Raw genomic sequence first — 16,418 nt, forward strand, 5'->3', positions numbered from 1 at the left:
CCTCTGGGGGAGGTGGAGTGGCACAGCGGTAGCACCACGGTAGGGTTCCTCGTGTATCTACAGGGCAAGAGCCCTGCATCCCAGCTTCCTGTCGTTTTTGGTCCGAGTTGTGTACATCAGTGTTGTGATGTGTTCGGGTTGTAGTTAATGCCTCTAATGCAGGGTCCATTAGAGCAGAAGTGATCAGAGGGGCATACTCTCAGCGTCTGTGTATACATTTGTGATTGTACTGATGTGACACTTATTGTACCTGCATTTGTGCATAGGCACCCTCCAGGCTAGAGGAAGTGCAACTTGTGTGACTGTTGACTATTAGGTGTTCAGTAATGCTCTCTTGATTAATCACAATGTGATTGCAGCTTTCATGAGCAAAGAGACTAGTTCTGGGAGGCCAATGCTCCTCAGATTTTTGTTAGCAGTGCCCTGTCACCGTCTTGCTTTCTTGCATTAATCCTCCAACATGTTATTTATCTTTAAAAGTACACGGCCTTAGAAGAAAATGTGGCTGTAGCTCTTAGAGCTACCGTGTGTTACTAAAATGGAATATGGAAACACTGCTCTTTTCACTGTGCACGCCTTTGTTATTCCTTTTGTGTACAAGGAAGCTGAAGGGAGGTATTTGGAAGTAAGAGGATGGGGTACTAGGGCACAGGCAAAGGAATGCATTTGCGCTTTGAATCCAATCTTGTGCTATCAGAAGCAATGAAAAGCAGTTTTCATCACAGTATCCATGTTTCATACAGTAGAATAGCTATTTTTCCACCGCAAGCTTTCATCCCTGTAGGAGCTGATTTGCCACAGACTTACTAATGATTACATTATTTCTCTTTAGGAACACGTTACATGAAAACAGGTTGTGCGATCATCCTAAAGTTATCCAAGCCTTCACTCCTATGCTATTTCTTGCACACCACAGTAAAAAGATGTTTTGAAACCATGGAAAATATGTGATCCAGCCCTTCAGGAATCCACAGTATTTAATAAACAACATAGAAAAAGATATTCTAGGTGAAGGTAACATTGGTGTTCCAGGAGAAGATAAAAACATTACTAGGAATACATTCTGATCTCTATTTTTGCCAGTGTAAATCCAGAGTCAGGGGTTCTGGCAGATTTACACTGTTGTGTGATGTGAGCTGCTGGCTTTTGCTATGGCTGTGTTTGGGATAGACCTACCAAGGCAGCTGTGGCATGGCCTTTCCAGAAACAGTGCATTTCTGAGAAGTCACAAATGTGATGCTGTCAGGCATGAAAAGTGTGCTGGAGAATAGCATGAGCACTAGCACTCCTAAAGTTTGCTGGAGTCTCTTCTGTGCAGGAAGTACTTGCATGGTATAGCTTTCTCTTCCATCCTTTCCTCCATATTGCTGTGAAGTCTGACAATGATTGCATTTTATTGTCTTTGGCTAATTCCAGATATCCCAGAGGGACTGACGGATGGCAAGAGCTCTGCTGGATGGAGTTGCAGGCCTCCCAGCTGCAGCTGCGTAAGGATCTGTTTGATAGGGAGTGCCTTGGAGAGGGACAGGCACCCCTGTGTACAGTGTGAGGACAGCAGTTTGCCCTCGTTTTGCCACCTGTAGGACTTGAGCAGGAGCATCTGAACTGGGACCCAGTTGCTTTTCAGAGACATTGCTCTTTCCATTGATTCTGCCTGGGAAATGAAGGAGAGCGTACTCTCAGGGCTCTGCCATTACGGAAGACGATTTGAAGTTATAGTTTCTTTACAGCAAAGTTAAACAATAACCTGACTTGTGGGATTGCAACACACAGTAGTCTACTTTCAGTTTATAATGTAGATCAAATTAAATAGTTACAGTTTCAGTGATACCGCCCTTTTATTACAGCTGACCATGAGTTTGCTTCAGAACTCATTTAGAAATTCAATGTGACTGACTGATGGATGATCCTAATGCTGGTTTTCAGCTGGGGGAAGGAGTTATTCCAGTTAACTCCTGCTTGTTATTATAAATGCTTGATGATGTGTGCAGGTGTTTGCTGCTGTGCTTGTGTGTGTGGGGGCATGTCTCTGGGCTTGAGTTTACACAGTCTAGCAGTATAATTTCTAATGATCTTTGCACCTAGCAAATAGTATTCCCATTCCTGTGTACGTAGCATTAGGAAGTTGTTGTTTATCAGAGATTCCCTTTTTAAAACCATAGTTCAGGTGCACTGATTCTGGCAAATGCATTGTCATATTTGGCATCCTGTGGCTGATGTAGGCAGTGTAACTTTTGATTAATATTCCAGATGCTGTTACTTCCTCAAAGCACATTTGCCACTCAGTTGACCAATGATAAACAGTTTTCATCAAAATCAGTTGCCAGGTTGCCTTGGGCTTCCTATGAAGGAAACTTTAAGCTGAATTTGCTTGATTAGTGTGCAAACCTCTATTTGTACTGTGTCAGAATGCTTAAAGTCAGTGAGATGCTTTCAGAATTCTTAAGCATCCCTAACTGAATGGAGTTTCACTAATTACAAGCCCAAAGTGTTACCAGGTTTAAACAGGAAAATGAAATGACTGATTTCTCAGTTTGAGGTTTTTTATTTTAACTTTCTTCTGAATTCTGTGATATTATCTATATCTTGATGTACAGGACAGCTTTTTTAAAATATGAAAACTGAGACTATGTAAGTGGAGGTATAAGAAAAGCACCAGAAAGTTTGCTGAGTGTGATAAAATTACGGCCTTTGGCACCACAAGCTGTAGGCTGGTAGAAAAGCCAGCTTGGGTCTGAAATTGGCTTAATTCTTAATTCCACTCCCTTTTCCAGTTCCTTTCATAGGCCCTTTGTAGATCACCTTGTTAATTGTAAGCACATAGCAGTGGCCAGAAAACTCTATTTTGTAAAAGGGGCTTGTATTTGCAACTGTGCGCCTGGAAGCTTTTGCAATACAGAACACATGCCTTGATAGGTCTGAAAAAAAAACTGGAAAAGTGTGATTTTTGAGCAAAAGCATGGATTTGTTTTGTCTAGACACTTTTATCTGCAGGTCTGTTTCTCTTCAAGGCCTTGTTTAGAAATGGACTTGCATTCTTGTTGCCAAAAACTACTTCAGTGTCTCAGTTGGATACATATAAACTTCTTTTTATATCTGATTTCTCTATCTACATTATTTAAAACATGATGCAAATTCAGGTGAATTTCTGTCCACCATTTGGAAATGTGCTAAGGACTCCCCACTTCTGGGTTTTCCCTGATTTAATTAATTTAGGTTAAAATACATCATTAACTAACCAGTGGTGAGTGTGTACATTGACTGTCTCTGTTTCTTTGGCTTTGTGGAAGGCTGTAAGAATGAGACTCAACTGTTTTGCTCAGTTAGGATATGATTTAAGGACACTTCTCATTTTAAATCTATGAGGAAAAGGTCTGTGACAAAGGTCAATGGATGACAAAGTTTGGTTCTGAATAATTTTTTTAAAGTAGACCAAGATACTTTGAGGTATGAAAGCAGAAGTAGGAAATGCTAGTTCTCTGAAGTGGTATGCTTTGTAGCTTCTCTGCTGTGGTTTTAAAGCATGATATATGTAGATGTCAGTATGTGTGGTGAGTGTGCACATACTATTATGTACCTCTCTACTGTATTTCTAAAATACATGCAGAAGGTGATAGGTGAGGTGGTACTGGAACTTGAGGTGCAGTCAAGTTACCTTATGCTCTGAGCCATACTGAATTTGCAAAGCCAAACTCGGGCAACTTTAGAGGATAGCTTCTTGGTGAGCCCATCATTAAGAAGTCTGTAACAAACCCCACCACATACACTTCCCTCATCCAGTGGGTATCTTGCTCCTGGGAATGGAGCATATGTGAACATGAGACAACATGACACTTTTTGTGGGCATAAAAGATGCTAACAGTAATTTCTTATGACTCTCTAATTCCTCATACAACATAGCTAGAGTGGTCTTCTGCCATTCCATAGCTCATGGGCTGTTGCTTTGCAGCTGCTGCTTTCCTGGTGGTGACTGCATCTCAGTGCTTCTGTGTCCTTAAATCACACCCAAAGATTTCTAGATTGAAACACAGGTAATATTTATGAAGTGCTTTGCACATCTTCAGTGCTAGGTACCACTGTACTGGAATCTCTCTAAGTTTGGTACACTTTTCTGAGTGTACCTTTAAGTTTGGTGCACTTGGAATTTCAAATTTAGTTTATTACAAGCTTATTTCCAAAAGAAATGCTGTCTGAACTTATATGCAAATTCTAGCATGCATTTGTAATTGAAAACACATTACAAGATAGGACATAAATTTGATTTAGATTTTGGATGATTATCAGATGGATGTAATTTCCCCTTCTCAATTTAACCTAAGTATGAAAGGAAGTGCTGTTGACTAATGAGCAGGTGGACTATTCTTGTTAGCCTTCCTGTGCTGCGTAGGAATGTAGGTATCTGAAAGTCCTTGCATTGTATGCCTTACAGTTGAAAGCTGTTCTCGGACTTTCCAAGGTTTTACTGATTTATTGCTCAGTGAAATTTACAGTTGATTAATCAATCAGCCTTTGGGTCTTTTCTGGCTAAAAAGTAAATAGCGTTAGTCTAAACACTTCAGGAAGAAATTTTGCACTCTCGGTTGGTGAGACAGTGACATTTTGAATTTGCAAAAATACAAGAAAGGGGCAAGTTCTGAGAAAGATCAGCATGTGGTTAGTTTCATAAATTTTGATTTCAGTAGGTAAAGCCTTATATTCACCATTATGTGAGTACTGCTACTGGAGAAGGGTGTTTTTCATAAACTTTATCCCTTCTTTAGAGGGAAGGAGGCAGGAAGGGGGCCTCAGTGTAATTATCGTGGATTAACTAGCCAGCCTAGCGCAGTCAAGGTCAAAATCTGATGCTGAGCACAGCCCCTGTTCAGTGAATGACTGTTGTTACTTGTGTGCATGTGCTTTGCTTTTGGCAGGTGAGAAGTCCTGATGGGCTCAGGCAGTGTTAAGCTGTTGACTGTGGATGATGGCAGTCTCTCTGAGGCTCGTATATCAGCATTTGTTGCCAGCCTGTGTGCTGGTTTTATACCTCACACATGAGGTTAGACCCTGATTAGTCACCTTCCAAGCACAGCAGGAACCTCCCAGACTTTATACAGCTTCCTGAGGGTTGAGTGAGGTCAGGTGAAAGTCACTGCTGAGGAGGGTAGCTTGCATGAGAAGACCAGAAAAATTCAAGTTTTGGAAAAAAAATGACTAGTCCATTATTCATTGCCTCTGAGTGGTGCAGCACAATTTTATGGAGAAATGCAAATATCCCAGTTATAGAAAACCTCTTCTGCAATGGGAAAAAGAAGGGGAGTGGAAATCTGTTTTGCATGGCTGGCGTGAGATCCTCACCATGTCCCTCTGCATTTCTGTGGTGGTTTGGAGCCATTCATTAATGTGTGTTTAGAAGTTCATCAAAGCTTGGTGGTCATGATGTCAGGGAATACAATACTGAGTGGGACAGAGTTTGTCAGAGTTCAACTGGACTTGGAAAACAGGCAGTTAGTATTTGTTAAACACAAGTTGCCAGAGTAGGACCCAGTTTTCAAATAGCATTGGAGTTTATGTCCCTAGTTAATTTAACAGGGTCTGCTGGATATAGAGGTACTTAAGTGTCCAATTGGATGTAAAAAGAGAAGCCATTTAGGTTTCTTCACAGACAAAGGAAGTACTGAGTATGAAGCCTAAAGTCACTTCTCTGCCTTGTCAGGAACAAAAGGAAAACTTATGTTATGAAGCTGGAGGGAGTTCTCTAAGAAAGTGATCTTTACATGACCTTTGTGTGTGTCCCAACTCTGGATTCAAAATAGCTTCAGGCAGAGGAAGATTTTTTTTTTCTGCACTGTTTCTTATCAGATGATCTAGAAAAAAATACTGCCTTCAGGCTTCTGCTTTGCCAGTTCAGTTTCCTGAATGGCTGTCTGATCTTCTCACCTGCTCTTTGTTGGTAAAAAGTTAAAACTAGCATTTTGTAAAACAGTGGTGACTTTGCAGCTCTTGTTTTTAATACACTGAAACTACTGTGTGCAGTAAAGAACCTTGTTAGGTGGTGAGTCCTGATGAAATGATGTGGAAGATGCACCACCAAAATATGTAATAGTATGGTAGGAACTTTCCTGCATGTCCTGCAACTTTCTATGACTGCCCTGTGCAGTTTTCTGCACTGCTGTGGTAATTAACAGGTTTCCCGTTAATCTAATGGGAAAAATACTGGCTTCTAAAAGGAATTCATACCTCTCTGACAGCTGGCCAGATTCTCACTGTTTTAGTAGGACCTTGGAGGAGCAATTTCCACCCTTTGATTTTCTTTTTACATGGCCATTGTCATGCAAAAGGAGTGCTGGAGGAAATGAATGACATGCCCCATTTCTTGACTCTTCCTGATATCTCTCCAACATCATACCTGTGACTTTGGAAATGGTTGTCCTAAAACACTGCTGTATGTTTCCTGTGCTCTTGCATAGCAGAAGCCGAGACCAATTTTGAGGGCATTGAGAGCAAGTTTTCCTTACGGGTGCCTGCAGAGCCAGATGAGGATGCCTGCTACCTGGTTCCTGGGCAGGTGGACAGCCTGGCAGAGTGCAACTTCAACCGTACCAGTAAAACCTTTGTGATCATCCATGGGTGGACGGTAAGAAGAAAGAGGAGGAATTTCCCTTCTAACCACACCCTTGATAAACTGAGCTAGATATATCAGCTGAGGTGTCTATACACCACAGATTAATATTAAGATACCTCCTTTTTTAATTTAAAAAAACCCAACAGGTGACAGGAATGTATGAAAGTTGGGTCCCGAAGCTGGTGGATGCTCTGTACAAGAGGGAACCTGATTCAAATGTCATCGTGGTGGACTGGCTAATTCGAGCTCAGCAGCACTACCCAGTGTCAGCTGCATACACTAAGCTGGTGGGAAAGGATGTTGCTATGTTTATTGACTGGATGGAGGTAAGGCATGCAGTCATGTGTCTCACATTGTGCATAAAGTCCTAGGAGACAAAACAGCAGTGATACAGCTGTGTTAATCATCTCCTATTGGGTGATGGAGTTAAGCTGTTGCAGGCAGTACTTTTGCTGGGCTGGTAAAATGCCAGCTTTAATTTAACGGTTCTCTTACACAAGGACACCTTTAATAGCGCATTTGAGAAACTTCATGTTGTGGTCTCTGGAGGCTTGTGAGTCCACAGTATTTCTGAAGTCTCTGAGAAGTAGCTGTGAAAGGCAGGTTCCTATATATTATACAGCAGTCAGCTCTTGGGAAACAGATACATGCCCTGCCTGTGGGAAATACTTATGAGATGTAGAAACTGGTGGGAAGGGAGTGGCTGAAAACATTTGATACAATACACAGCCCTGTGTTCTATCCACAGAACATTTTTCCTTTTGTCTTCTGACCTTTTCCCATTTGATTTCATGCTTCAAACAAATCTCTTATACAGGAGCAATTCAATTATCCTCTCAACAATGTCCACTTGCTGGGGTACAGTCTAGGTGCTCATGCTGCTGGGGTTGCTGGGAGCCTGACCAAGAAGAAGGTCAACAGAATTACTGGTAAGAAAACCTGTGGTTGTAAAGTAGAGTAATGTCTCTTCCATGCTGAAATACTACGTTCCTCTGGAAAATCACTAGAATAATTGTTGCATGTTGGCAGTACTTAGCTTGTGTTCATTCTTTGTTGAATCAGCAGGGCTGATATTTATGCAGTAGAACTGGAAAAGGTTCAGAAAAGAACAACAAAGGTGGTGGGTGAGATGCTTTGATCTGCCTCTGCACAGGAAATGAGTGAGTAGGCAGGGATTCGTTGGTCATGGAAAGACTAGCTGTGGGGGAATGTGATCGAGACTAGCCAAGTCCATGGCTTGGAGAAGGTCACAGTATCTCTTGCAGCATGAGAACTTCAGCTGGTTGTCTTCATCCAGGTGATCATACCTTGCAGCTGGTGGGAGCTGTTCAGAAAGAACAGGAGATCTTCCCGTGGTGGGTGTGGTACCTGCAGAGCTCTTATGGGATGTTGTGGATGCAAGAATTTTGTATGTGCTCAAAGAGACTGAACAGATAATCAGAAGAGATGTCTGATACTGTTACCTCATTGTGGGTTACTAAAAAAGAATAATTCTAACAGGCTCAAGTAATATTCTAGACTATAAAAAAATTACTAGGATGGTTTTGGGAAGGGGAGGGAAATATACATATGCGTGCCCAGTTTCTGTGTATGTTTCAATGTCTGCTTAGGGTGAGTTTTGGAGGCTGAGAAGCATGCTAGACAAGGCAGAGTTCATGGCCACTCTGGGGCTGGTTTACAGCCCAGCACCTGGAGAGCTGACCCCCTAGCACTGATCTTGGTGACAAAGGAAATGCCAACATCAGCAAATGGGGCTAAGAAAATCACTCATCTGTGGTGTCTTCACTGCTGAGAGAGCTTGGGAGCGGCATTCAGATGGAAGCCTAGCACCCCCTGTCCTTTCACCTGAGCCTGGCTGTGATCCCAGATCCACAGGCATGCTGGGGGTGGGTTAGGCAGCAGTCACATCAGGAAAGGCTGACTCCTGAGAAGTGGCAGATTAAAATAAGAAGGTCAAAGCACCAGTCCCTTTATCCTTCCTTTCTCTCAGCTGCAGCATTGTTGCTTTCCCTGAGGGTGTCAGCTTACTCAAATGCCAGTAGCTCTCTGTTATGACCTTAGTGCCCAGAATGAACCTTTCTCTGTGAAAGTGGCATCACCTTTGAGCACAAGGAGTGATGGAACGTGGTCCCTAAAGCCCTCGCAGCAGAGGGAGGCAGCTCAGACTATGTGAGGCTAACCAGGAGTGGGCAAGCCAGGTGCCTGCTGCCAGCTGAGGACTGCAGGACACGCATGTCCCTTCAGCTCTGCGTTCAGCCATCTCTTAAGTAGTTGTCTGGACTTAAGAGATAGTACTTGTTTACTGGCAGATTAGTTTTGGGTATCTTTTTATTTCAGGGTTGCAGCAGCTTGATAGTTTACCATGATAATCTCCTTCCCCTTAGGCATGTAGACAGTGAAGCTCTTGCTAATGTTTCCCGCTTGTTCTCCAAGCAGGGAGTTAGCAACAAGACATGTTTCACACTTCAGACACTTCAAATAGAAATTTTACAATTCCTCTCTTTTTTGACAAGAGAGGTAAACATTGAGAAAATATTTACTACCTTGTTTCTTCCATCTACTGGAAATGCTACATCTATGAGGATGCTATCTGGGCTTCTTTACATATGTTTACATACACCTTATTTTTTTTAAAACAGTGACAGCATTTCAAGGTAGTATATTTGATTCTCCTGTATACATTAATGCTGCATAAATGATCCTGCTGCAATGTCTGCAGGGACATGGACATGATATGCAATACTCTGGCCCAGTGTGGTAGCTGAGTTTGGCATTTGTTACCACTGCCAGTGTCTTTGGCAGACAATCAGCTTTTCTTTGTGGTTTGCCCCATAAAGGGCTGGATCCAGCTGGTCCTACCTTTGAGTATGCCGATGCCCTCACCCGCCTCTCCCCGGATGATGCTGACTTTGTGGATGTCCTACATACCTACACTCGAGGCTCTCCAGACCGCAGCATTGGGATCCAGAAGCCTGTCGGACACATTGATATTTATCCTAATGGTGGAGGTTTTCAGCCAGGTTGCAACTTGGGAGAAGCACTCCGTCTGATTGCTGAAAAAGGCTTTGCAGGTGAGGCTGCTCTGAGACAAACAGTGTAACATCCATAGGGGGATCTTCAATAGCCTCCAGGTTTCCTGCAGGCAAAGATCTCCGAGAGGCCCGGAAACTTGTTCGTTTAAGTGATTTTAAAAGTCACCCTCTGAAGCCCAGCTCTGGCATAGTGGATTGTGTCTGTCAACAGCATTGGTTAGGGGGTTATATAATTTATGTGCATGTGTATACTTATTACACGCTCTTTCTTTCAAGATGTGGATCAGCTGGTGAAATGCTCTCATGAACGATCCATCCATCTCTTCATTGACTCTCTTCTCTACGAAGAGAAGCCCAGCATGGCCTACCGCTGCAACACAAAGGAGGCCTTTGAGAAGGGTCTCTGCCTGAGCTGCCGGAAGAACCGCTGCAACAATTTGGGTTACAAGGTCAACAGAGTGAGAACGAAGAGAAACACCAAAATGTACTTGAAGACCCGTGCTCAGATGCCCTACAAGGGTAGGTCCTGCTTGCTTACTGGCTAGCAAGACTGATGCTTTTGCTCAGTTGTGTATCAGGGTGGGTGCGTACTGCCGACAACAGTTTCGGTGCCTGTGTTGAGCACTGGTGAAGCTTGCCATTAAGTGCAAGCTGAAGTACAGTCTCTGAAAAACAGTGTCGTCTTACGCAAGTTGTGGAGCTTGTGGAGTTGTGGTAAAATAAAAAAATGAAGGTATTTTGTCACAAGTTTCTAAGTAGCAAAATAAGGAGTATTTACTCTGTGGCCTGGTCACTTGGAGCAGCTGAATGTTCCAAAATTTTTTGGTATTTTTCATACAAATAAATTTGTCCTACTGCTGGGAAAATCAGCAGAGCTTAGCCTGATGAGCATCTTTAAAACACGTGCAACCATCAGTCTTGTCTTTCATAATGTCTTTGCCAGAGAGGCATCAGCCCTTATTACGATATCACAGCACTTCTTGATTCCCATTGGCACAGTGGTCATTTGAGGAGGACGTTGCCAGAAAGAACTGGAAGGCTTTCAGCTAGGGAAATAGCTTCAGAGTTGGATTTTACTACTTTTATTTTTTTTTAATTCCCTCCCTAGTTTTGACTGTGCCACATGGTATGCTCATTGTGTGCGTTGTGTGATGGACCAGCGATCAGAGGGCACATTCCTGCAGTGTTAGAACAGCTGCAAGGCTAGTGTTTTGTTGGTGTTTGCAGCTTAATCTGCAGTGTCAGTGGGCTCAATTTTTTTCACCAAGGCTCCTGTATGAGGAGGGCACTGCTCACTTGTTTCAAGTCAAGGATGGCAAGTTTTACATATTCCTAACGTTTGAATGTGATACTGCAGACTCTGGGGTTATTATAATGGCAGTCAAGGTAAATGGAGAGTTTAGTTGTAAGAACTGCTAAGTGTTTTTTTAATCTTGATTCACTTGCATCTTAATCTTTACCTCCTCACAAAAATAGTTCCCTGAATGCCTGCAGGGAACTTAACTTACTTACTTCTCAGTGTAGTGGTGTTGGCCTGTTCCAGGCTAGGATTTGCATGGGGGTTTTGGGGTGGTTTTGTCACCAGCAGTCTTTGGAGGTTGAGTTTTTTTCCTAATGGCACTTTCTTTGGTGTTCTTCCAGTCTTTCATTATCAGGTCAAGATTCATTTCTTTGGAAAGACTAATACAACCAAGACAAACCAGCCGTTCCTGATCTCTCTTTATGGCACTCTGGATGAGAGTGAGAACATAGCTTTCACGCTGTGAGTAGCTACAGAATCAACTGCAGTGTACTGTTGAGCCTACCTAAATCTGTTAAAACTTGTTCTAGCTCTAGCTACAGAAATCTTACAGGGTCCCAGGATTTGTTTCTGTCCTTTATCAAGTGGATACATCCACTGCTGAAGCTAATGATCGAAACTCTATGGGAACTGCTTTTGATAAGAGATCTGAAATACAAAGCCTGACCTGTGGCTCAACCTAATAAAAATCTTTCTGGTATGGCAGGCTTCTAATTTTCTTCTCTTTTCATTATCTTTATGCCATGTTCCAGCTGTGTTAAAGCTCCCTAAGCAGACTGCCACCTGGAGTTATTTGTTTGATGGGTCTGAAAACCTCAGTGCAGAAGCTGAGGGAGACATGGGATTTGTGTCCACAGCTCTGCAAATAACCAGGTCTGTGTTTACATCCCTGCACCTGGACTGGCAAGGAATGAAGCTGGAAAGCACCAAAATCTGTTTTCTACTCAGAGGAACCTATAGTGTTCATGAATGGTGCTTCTCTGGTTTCTGTGAGAGCCACCAGCTCTGGAGAAGATGACAGCCCTTGCCTGGCAATCTGTCCCAGGGTTTTACCAGCCTTGCTGCAGAAAGCTTTACCTTGTGTCTCTACAAAGGCTTAAGGTGTTGGGTTTTTTTTTTCTTAGTCCATCCATCAGAACTATGGAGAAGGTTGCTTACTTCTCTGAAGTACATAAAGTTCTGATTCTGTGTTCTGCTCTAACTTTCTGTCCAAGTGTCACCTTTGTTATCTTCCTTCTTCCCCTTCCCACAGGCCTGAAGTCTCTTCAAACAAGACATTCTCCTTCCTGATTTACACAGAAGTGGACATTGGTGACCTACTTATGCTGAAGCTGCAGTGGGAGAAAGACAGCTTCTTCAGTTGGTCAGACTGGTGGACTCCTTTTACATTCAACATCCAGAGAGTCAGAGTGAAGTCAGGAGAAACTCAGAAAAAGTAACTTGTTCTGATTGTTACAAGCTATTATTAGTTTTAATTGACAGTGTTTCCTGATTCCTGGTATCTTACAGGGCGGGACAAAACATGGAAAGCAGTTACAAATGGGTGCAGCACCGATAATCAGGGCTCCAGTGGCACCAAACAGGCGTTTATGTCAGCCAGGTTCCGTTGTTTGCTTCCACTGGAACCTGCAGTCTGTAGCTTTACTCTCACATAATTCATTTGCATACCACTGCTTCATATGCCTCTGGCTAGTTATAATACGCAGGAGATGATCTCCGTGAACCAGCATCTCTGGTTGTATTTGCAGTTCTCCTTTCTCTTGATGGACATTTGCACAGGTTTTCTTGTGAAGAGTATGCATAGAAGGAGATTTTTAGAAACGCTTCCAAAAGTGCATTTGCACAAGAAATCATTGCTTCCGTAAGCTGCATTTTCTTAGGAGTTGGGAATACCTGAGTGGTGGGTGAAAACTGAAACACATGACTGTTGCAGGACATTGCTGATGCATGAATGTCAAAACAGCAGAGTCTGAACGGAACTGCTTTGACCTGAATCTTTTGAAGTGCTCATATTCACTAGATATGAGGTCTGTTACCAGAAAATGGACCTAGAAGAGAGTATGCATGTCTTATGTAGAGTACTGCGAAGAATATGTTCCTCCTTCGAATAAACAAGGCAGTCACTTTATCAAAGAGCAGTTATCAGAGCTGGACAAATACAGGGGTGGGGAAAGTACTGATAAATAGAAGAGCAACTGCTCAGGTTTGCTGGAATTAGCAACTTCCTCAAATGTTTGCAAACAGAGTAAGGCTTTTTACCCCAAGATCATTCACCTGACAAAAAGGTCACACAAAGACTTGTGTAAATAAAGATCAAAAAGACTTTGAAAGCTTTTGCTTTCTTAGCCACAAGACTTTATGCAAAGGACCAGCAAAAGTTAGGGCTACAGTTTGAGGTCCATGCATAATGCATTTACCAGTTTTTCTTGCACAATGTTTCCTCTGTCTCAGAATTGTGTTTTAAAAATAATTTTCTCACAGGCTTGTAAAGTAGTAGTGCCCCACATGGCAAAGTATGAAGACTGCTTCAAGCAGTCCCATTCCTATGGTTAAAGAGAGATGTGTGGCTCATGTGATTGTCCAATACTTACTCCACAGGGTGGTGTTCTGTTCTCGAGATGGCATCTCACATCTCACCAAGGGAGAAGAGGCAGCAATATTTGTAAAATGCTTGGAGCAGCCTGTCAACAAGAAGAGAGGAGGGTATGAATGGTCACTATTGTTTTGAGGCTGGGGGAAGGTTGAGTGGTAGCAGAAAGATAAAATAAAACTTCCTAATTTGGTTCACTTGTGCATTAGTCTTCTTAAGGCTTCAGAAGTGTCACAACTCAGACTAACCTGAGGTTTCCTTATGGCAGCTTTGAAATACCTAATCTGGTTCTCTGCTAACCATCTCCTTGTGTGGTTGTTAGCATGTCTGAAAAGCAAGTACAAGTCACTGCCTCTCATGTTCACATAGTGGTGGACTCTAGACGACTGCTAGGATTTACAGGCAAGATACTAACACAAAGAGGAAAGTGTGGATTTACCCTTCATTGAAGAACATCCAAACATCCATGCTGAGTCAGTCCAGAGCCCTTCCTCCTCACAGACCAGCTAGCAGATTTGGAGGCTGGTACGAAAACTAGGCAGGGATATGCAGGTACTTTCCTTGACAGATTGCCTTCTGCTGGCAACTGCTAGGTGAGTGACTTCCTGAGATTAGCATCTCTGGTTTGGATCACAGATTGAGTCTTTGTGTTTAATAGCACTTTAATAGCCCTGGTGAACTTCATTTTTTTTATCAATAGTTTTTCTGACCCAGATTAAACTTAAAAAAGTGGGGCCAGTTTTACTTGGACTTTATCCGTTCAAGTTTCAGCTGGAGAAGTGGTTATATTTATTTTAGTGCAGTTGCTGTGTGTGAAGGGTCTCATGGGGACACTTCCAGACTGAGATCTAGTTCTGCATAAAAAGGCATGTGTGCTGACCTTCATTCCAGGGCAGTGACCTGGGGAGGCCTTGAGATCTTTGTATCAGATGTGTAAAATCAAGCAGCAGCCGGGAAAAGCCCAAGCACATAATTCGTTTTCCTGTTAAGTACTGCTTTTTTAATCTTAAATCTCAAAAATAAGACACAAATGAACTAGTATCTTACACCTTCCTCTTCACCTTGTCTGTCTTGTCTTTTATTTCTTTCCACAGTGCCAAGAAAGCCTCTAATGAAAATTCTGCTCATGAATCTGCTTAAGTGACAGGAATGAAGATTTTTCTACACTTGGGAGCAGGAGAGTCTGGTCATACCCATGGACTGGATGTTCAGAACCAAATATATAGAAATATTTATCTGCTGCTGACTTTTTGCCTGCTATTCCTAGCTATCTTAGGAGACTTCTTGTAGGGAAGTCTCAGCATATGAAGTTACTAACCATAAAGATACATTATCCAAATAGTTATAAACAAAAAGAAAATTACAAAACAACTTGCCAAAGGCTTGAGTGCTGGAAAGAAATAAGTATTTTTGCTTAATCATGGTGCCTTGTGACAAGGTGTCTCGATGTCAGATTCTCTATAGCAGTTTTCTAGTATTTATTGAAAAGAAGCAAAGCCATGTACCTGGCTTTTCTTTCACTTTCAGGAGTCTTCTGAAATGGGACAGGGTTTTTTTTCTGGCTTGGCTAACTGAATTTTGAGACATTTCAGTGGCTAGAGTTCATTGTCTTCAAGTGTGTTTTTAGCAAATAAGTAGGCTTCTCATGTGGAAAACCCCCTTTGCTGTGTGTGTTACTGAAAGATGTCAGGGACTGACTTAATATGGGGATGAATTTTCTAGTTTGTGGTTATGAATGTGTTTACTGTGGGTAGATGCCAGTTCTGCTTAGCATAGATATGATCTGTTAAGCTATACTTCAATGCAATGTACCCTGGAATAAACAGCAGTTGTAGGAGAAGGCAGCAATGCTAGTGTTCTATGCAGACGTTCATCTGTGCTTTCATTCCTTGAAAATGAAACCATCTAGCCTTCAAAACTGAGTAAGGAACAGCAAAGGAGTTGAGCTACCAGAAACTGTGGGAAACATTTTTTTCGGTTTTTTCCCACCACTTGCTTGCATCCTGTATGCCAAAGCTGTGACAGTTTCTCTGTTCTTTGACACCAAATGTCACTCATGCAGCTGAGTGGCTACTCTATCCTGTCTTAGGTGCAAGTGAAACCACTTGGTGACAGGTGAGAAGCTGTACTAATGCTTTCCTGTACTAGAGTTGTGACTGTCAGTGATCCACGTCAGTTTGTTACTTGGCTGTGATACAGTGCTAGATTGTAGGAGCTGCTTGGCGTTCTGATATAAGGTGAAATTCAGCAAGGAGCAGGAGCATGGACAGTTGAAAGGAGCCTCATTGTGTGATGCACAAGAATGAGCGCTCTGGAAAAACACTTGAATTAGACATGCTGCAAGTTGCTAAAAGTAGATACATTGAAGGCATTCAGCTTCCCTTTTTTTAAGTAACACAATTTTTTCTAGCACTCTGAAAGGTTCGGTAGCCCTCTTCTAGTTTTCTAGAAGATAAAAAAAGTACTGGGGAGGCAGAAGGGCTTGACGGTAGACACGTGGAGAAGTGTAATTGATTACACAAGGAGCTTTTGATGCTAGTTTTTGTAGTCTTTCCCTGGATATGCAAGACAGTATGGAGGTGGTGATTTCTCCAATATCATCCCATTTTGAAAGGAAATCCAACATATTTGCATTTATGTGCACAATTGTTTATTTTTCCAGACATGGCTGCTAGTGTACTTGGGGATAAAAGTGCAATATGTTGGAATATTAATAACTCTTAAATTGCTCATATTTGATTTCCTAACCCTTAAACTATGGCAAAGATGTGATGAGTCACTGAGGGTGGGGTTGAGTATTGAGCCACTGCATTGAAGACCTCTAAAAATAAATATGATTTAATCCCTATAGACTTCACATTTTGTTGCAATTTTCTCTTAAGAATTTAGTTCTTT

At 42.2% G+C, this 16,418-nt stretch overlaps 1 protein-coding gene across 1 annotated transcript; it reads left to right on the plus strand.

Moving 5' to 3' along the window:
- Positions 1-6,446: 6,446 nt before the first annotated feature.
- LPL (lipoprotein lipase) lies at positions 6,447-15,342 on the plus strand (the record flags this gene model as incomplete). The annotated part of the gene is made up of 9 exons (XM_010188888.1): positions 6,447-6,613; positions 6,748-6,927; positions 7,419-7,530; positions 9,439-9,672; positions 9,910-10,152; positions 11,275-11,395; positions 12,186-12,368; positions 13,532-13,636; positions 14,618-15,342. Coding segments are annotated over 9 exons (1,391 nt in total), but the record flags the coding sequence as incomplete, so codon positions are not given.
- Between the last annotated feature and the right edge of the window lie 1,076 nt (positions 15,343-16,418).

Source organism: Mesitornis unicolor, unplaced genomic scaffold, assembly GCF_000695765.1.
Source record: "Mesitornis unicolor isolate BGI_N332 unplaced genomic scaffold, ASM69576v1 scaffold36357, whole genome shotgun sequence".
NCBI classification, from domain to species: Eukaryota; Metazoa; Chordata; class Aves; order Mesitornithiformes; family Mesitornithidae; genus Mesitornis; species Mesitornis unicolor.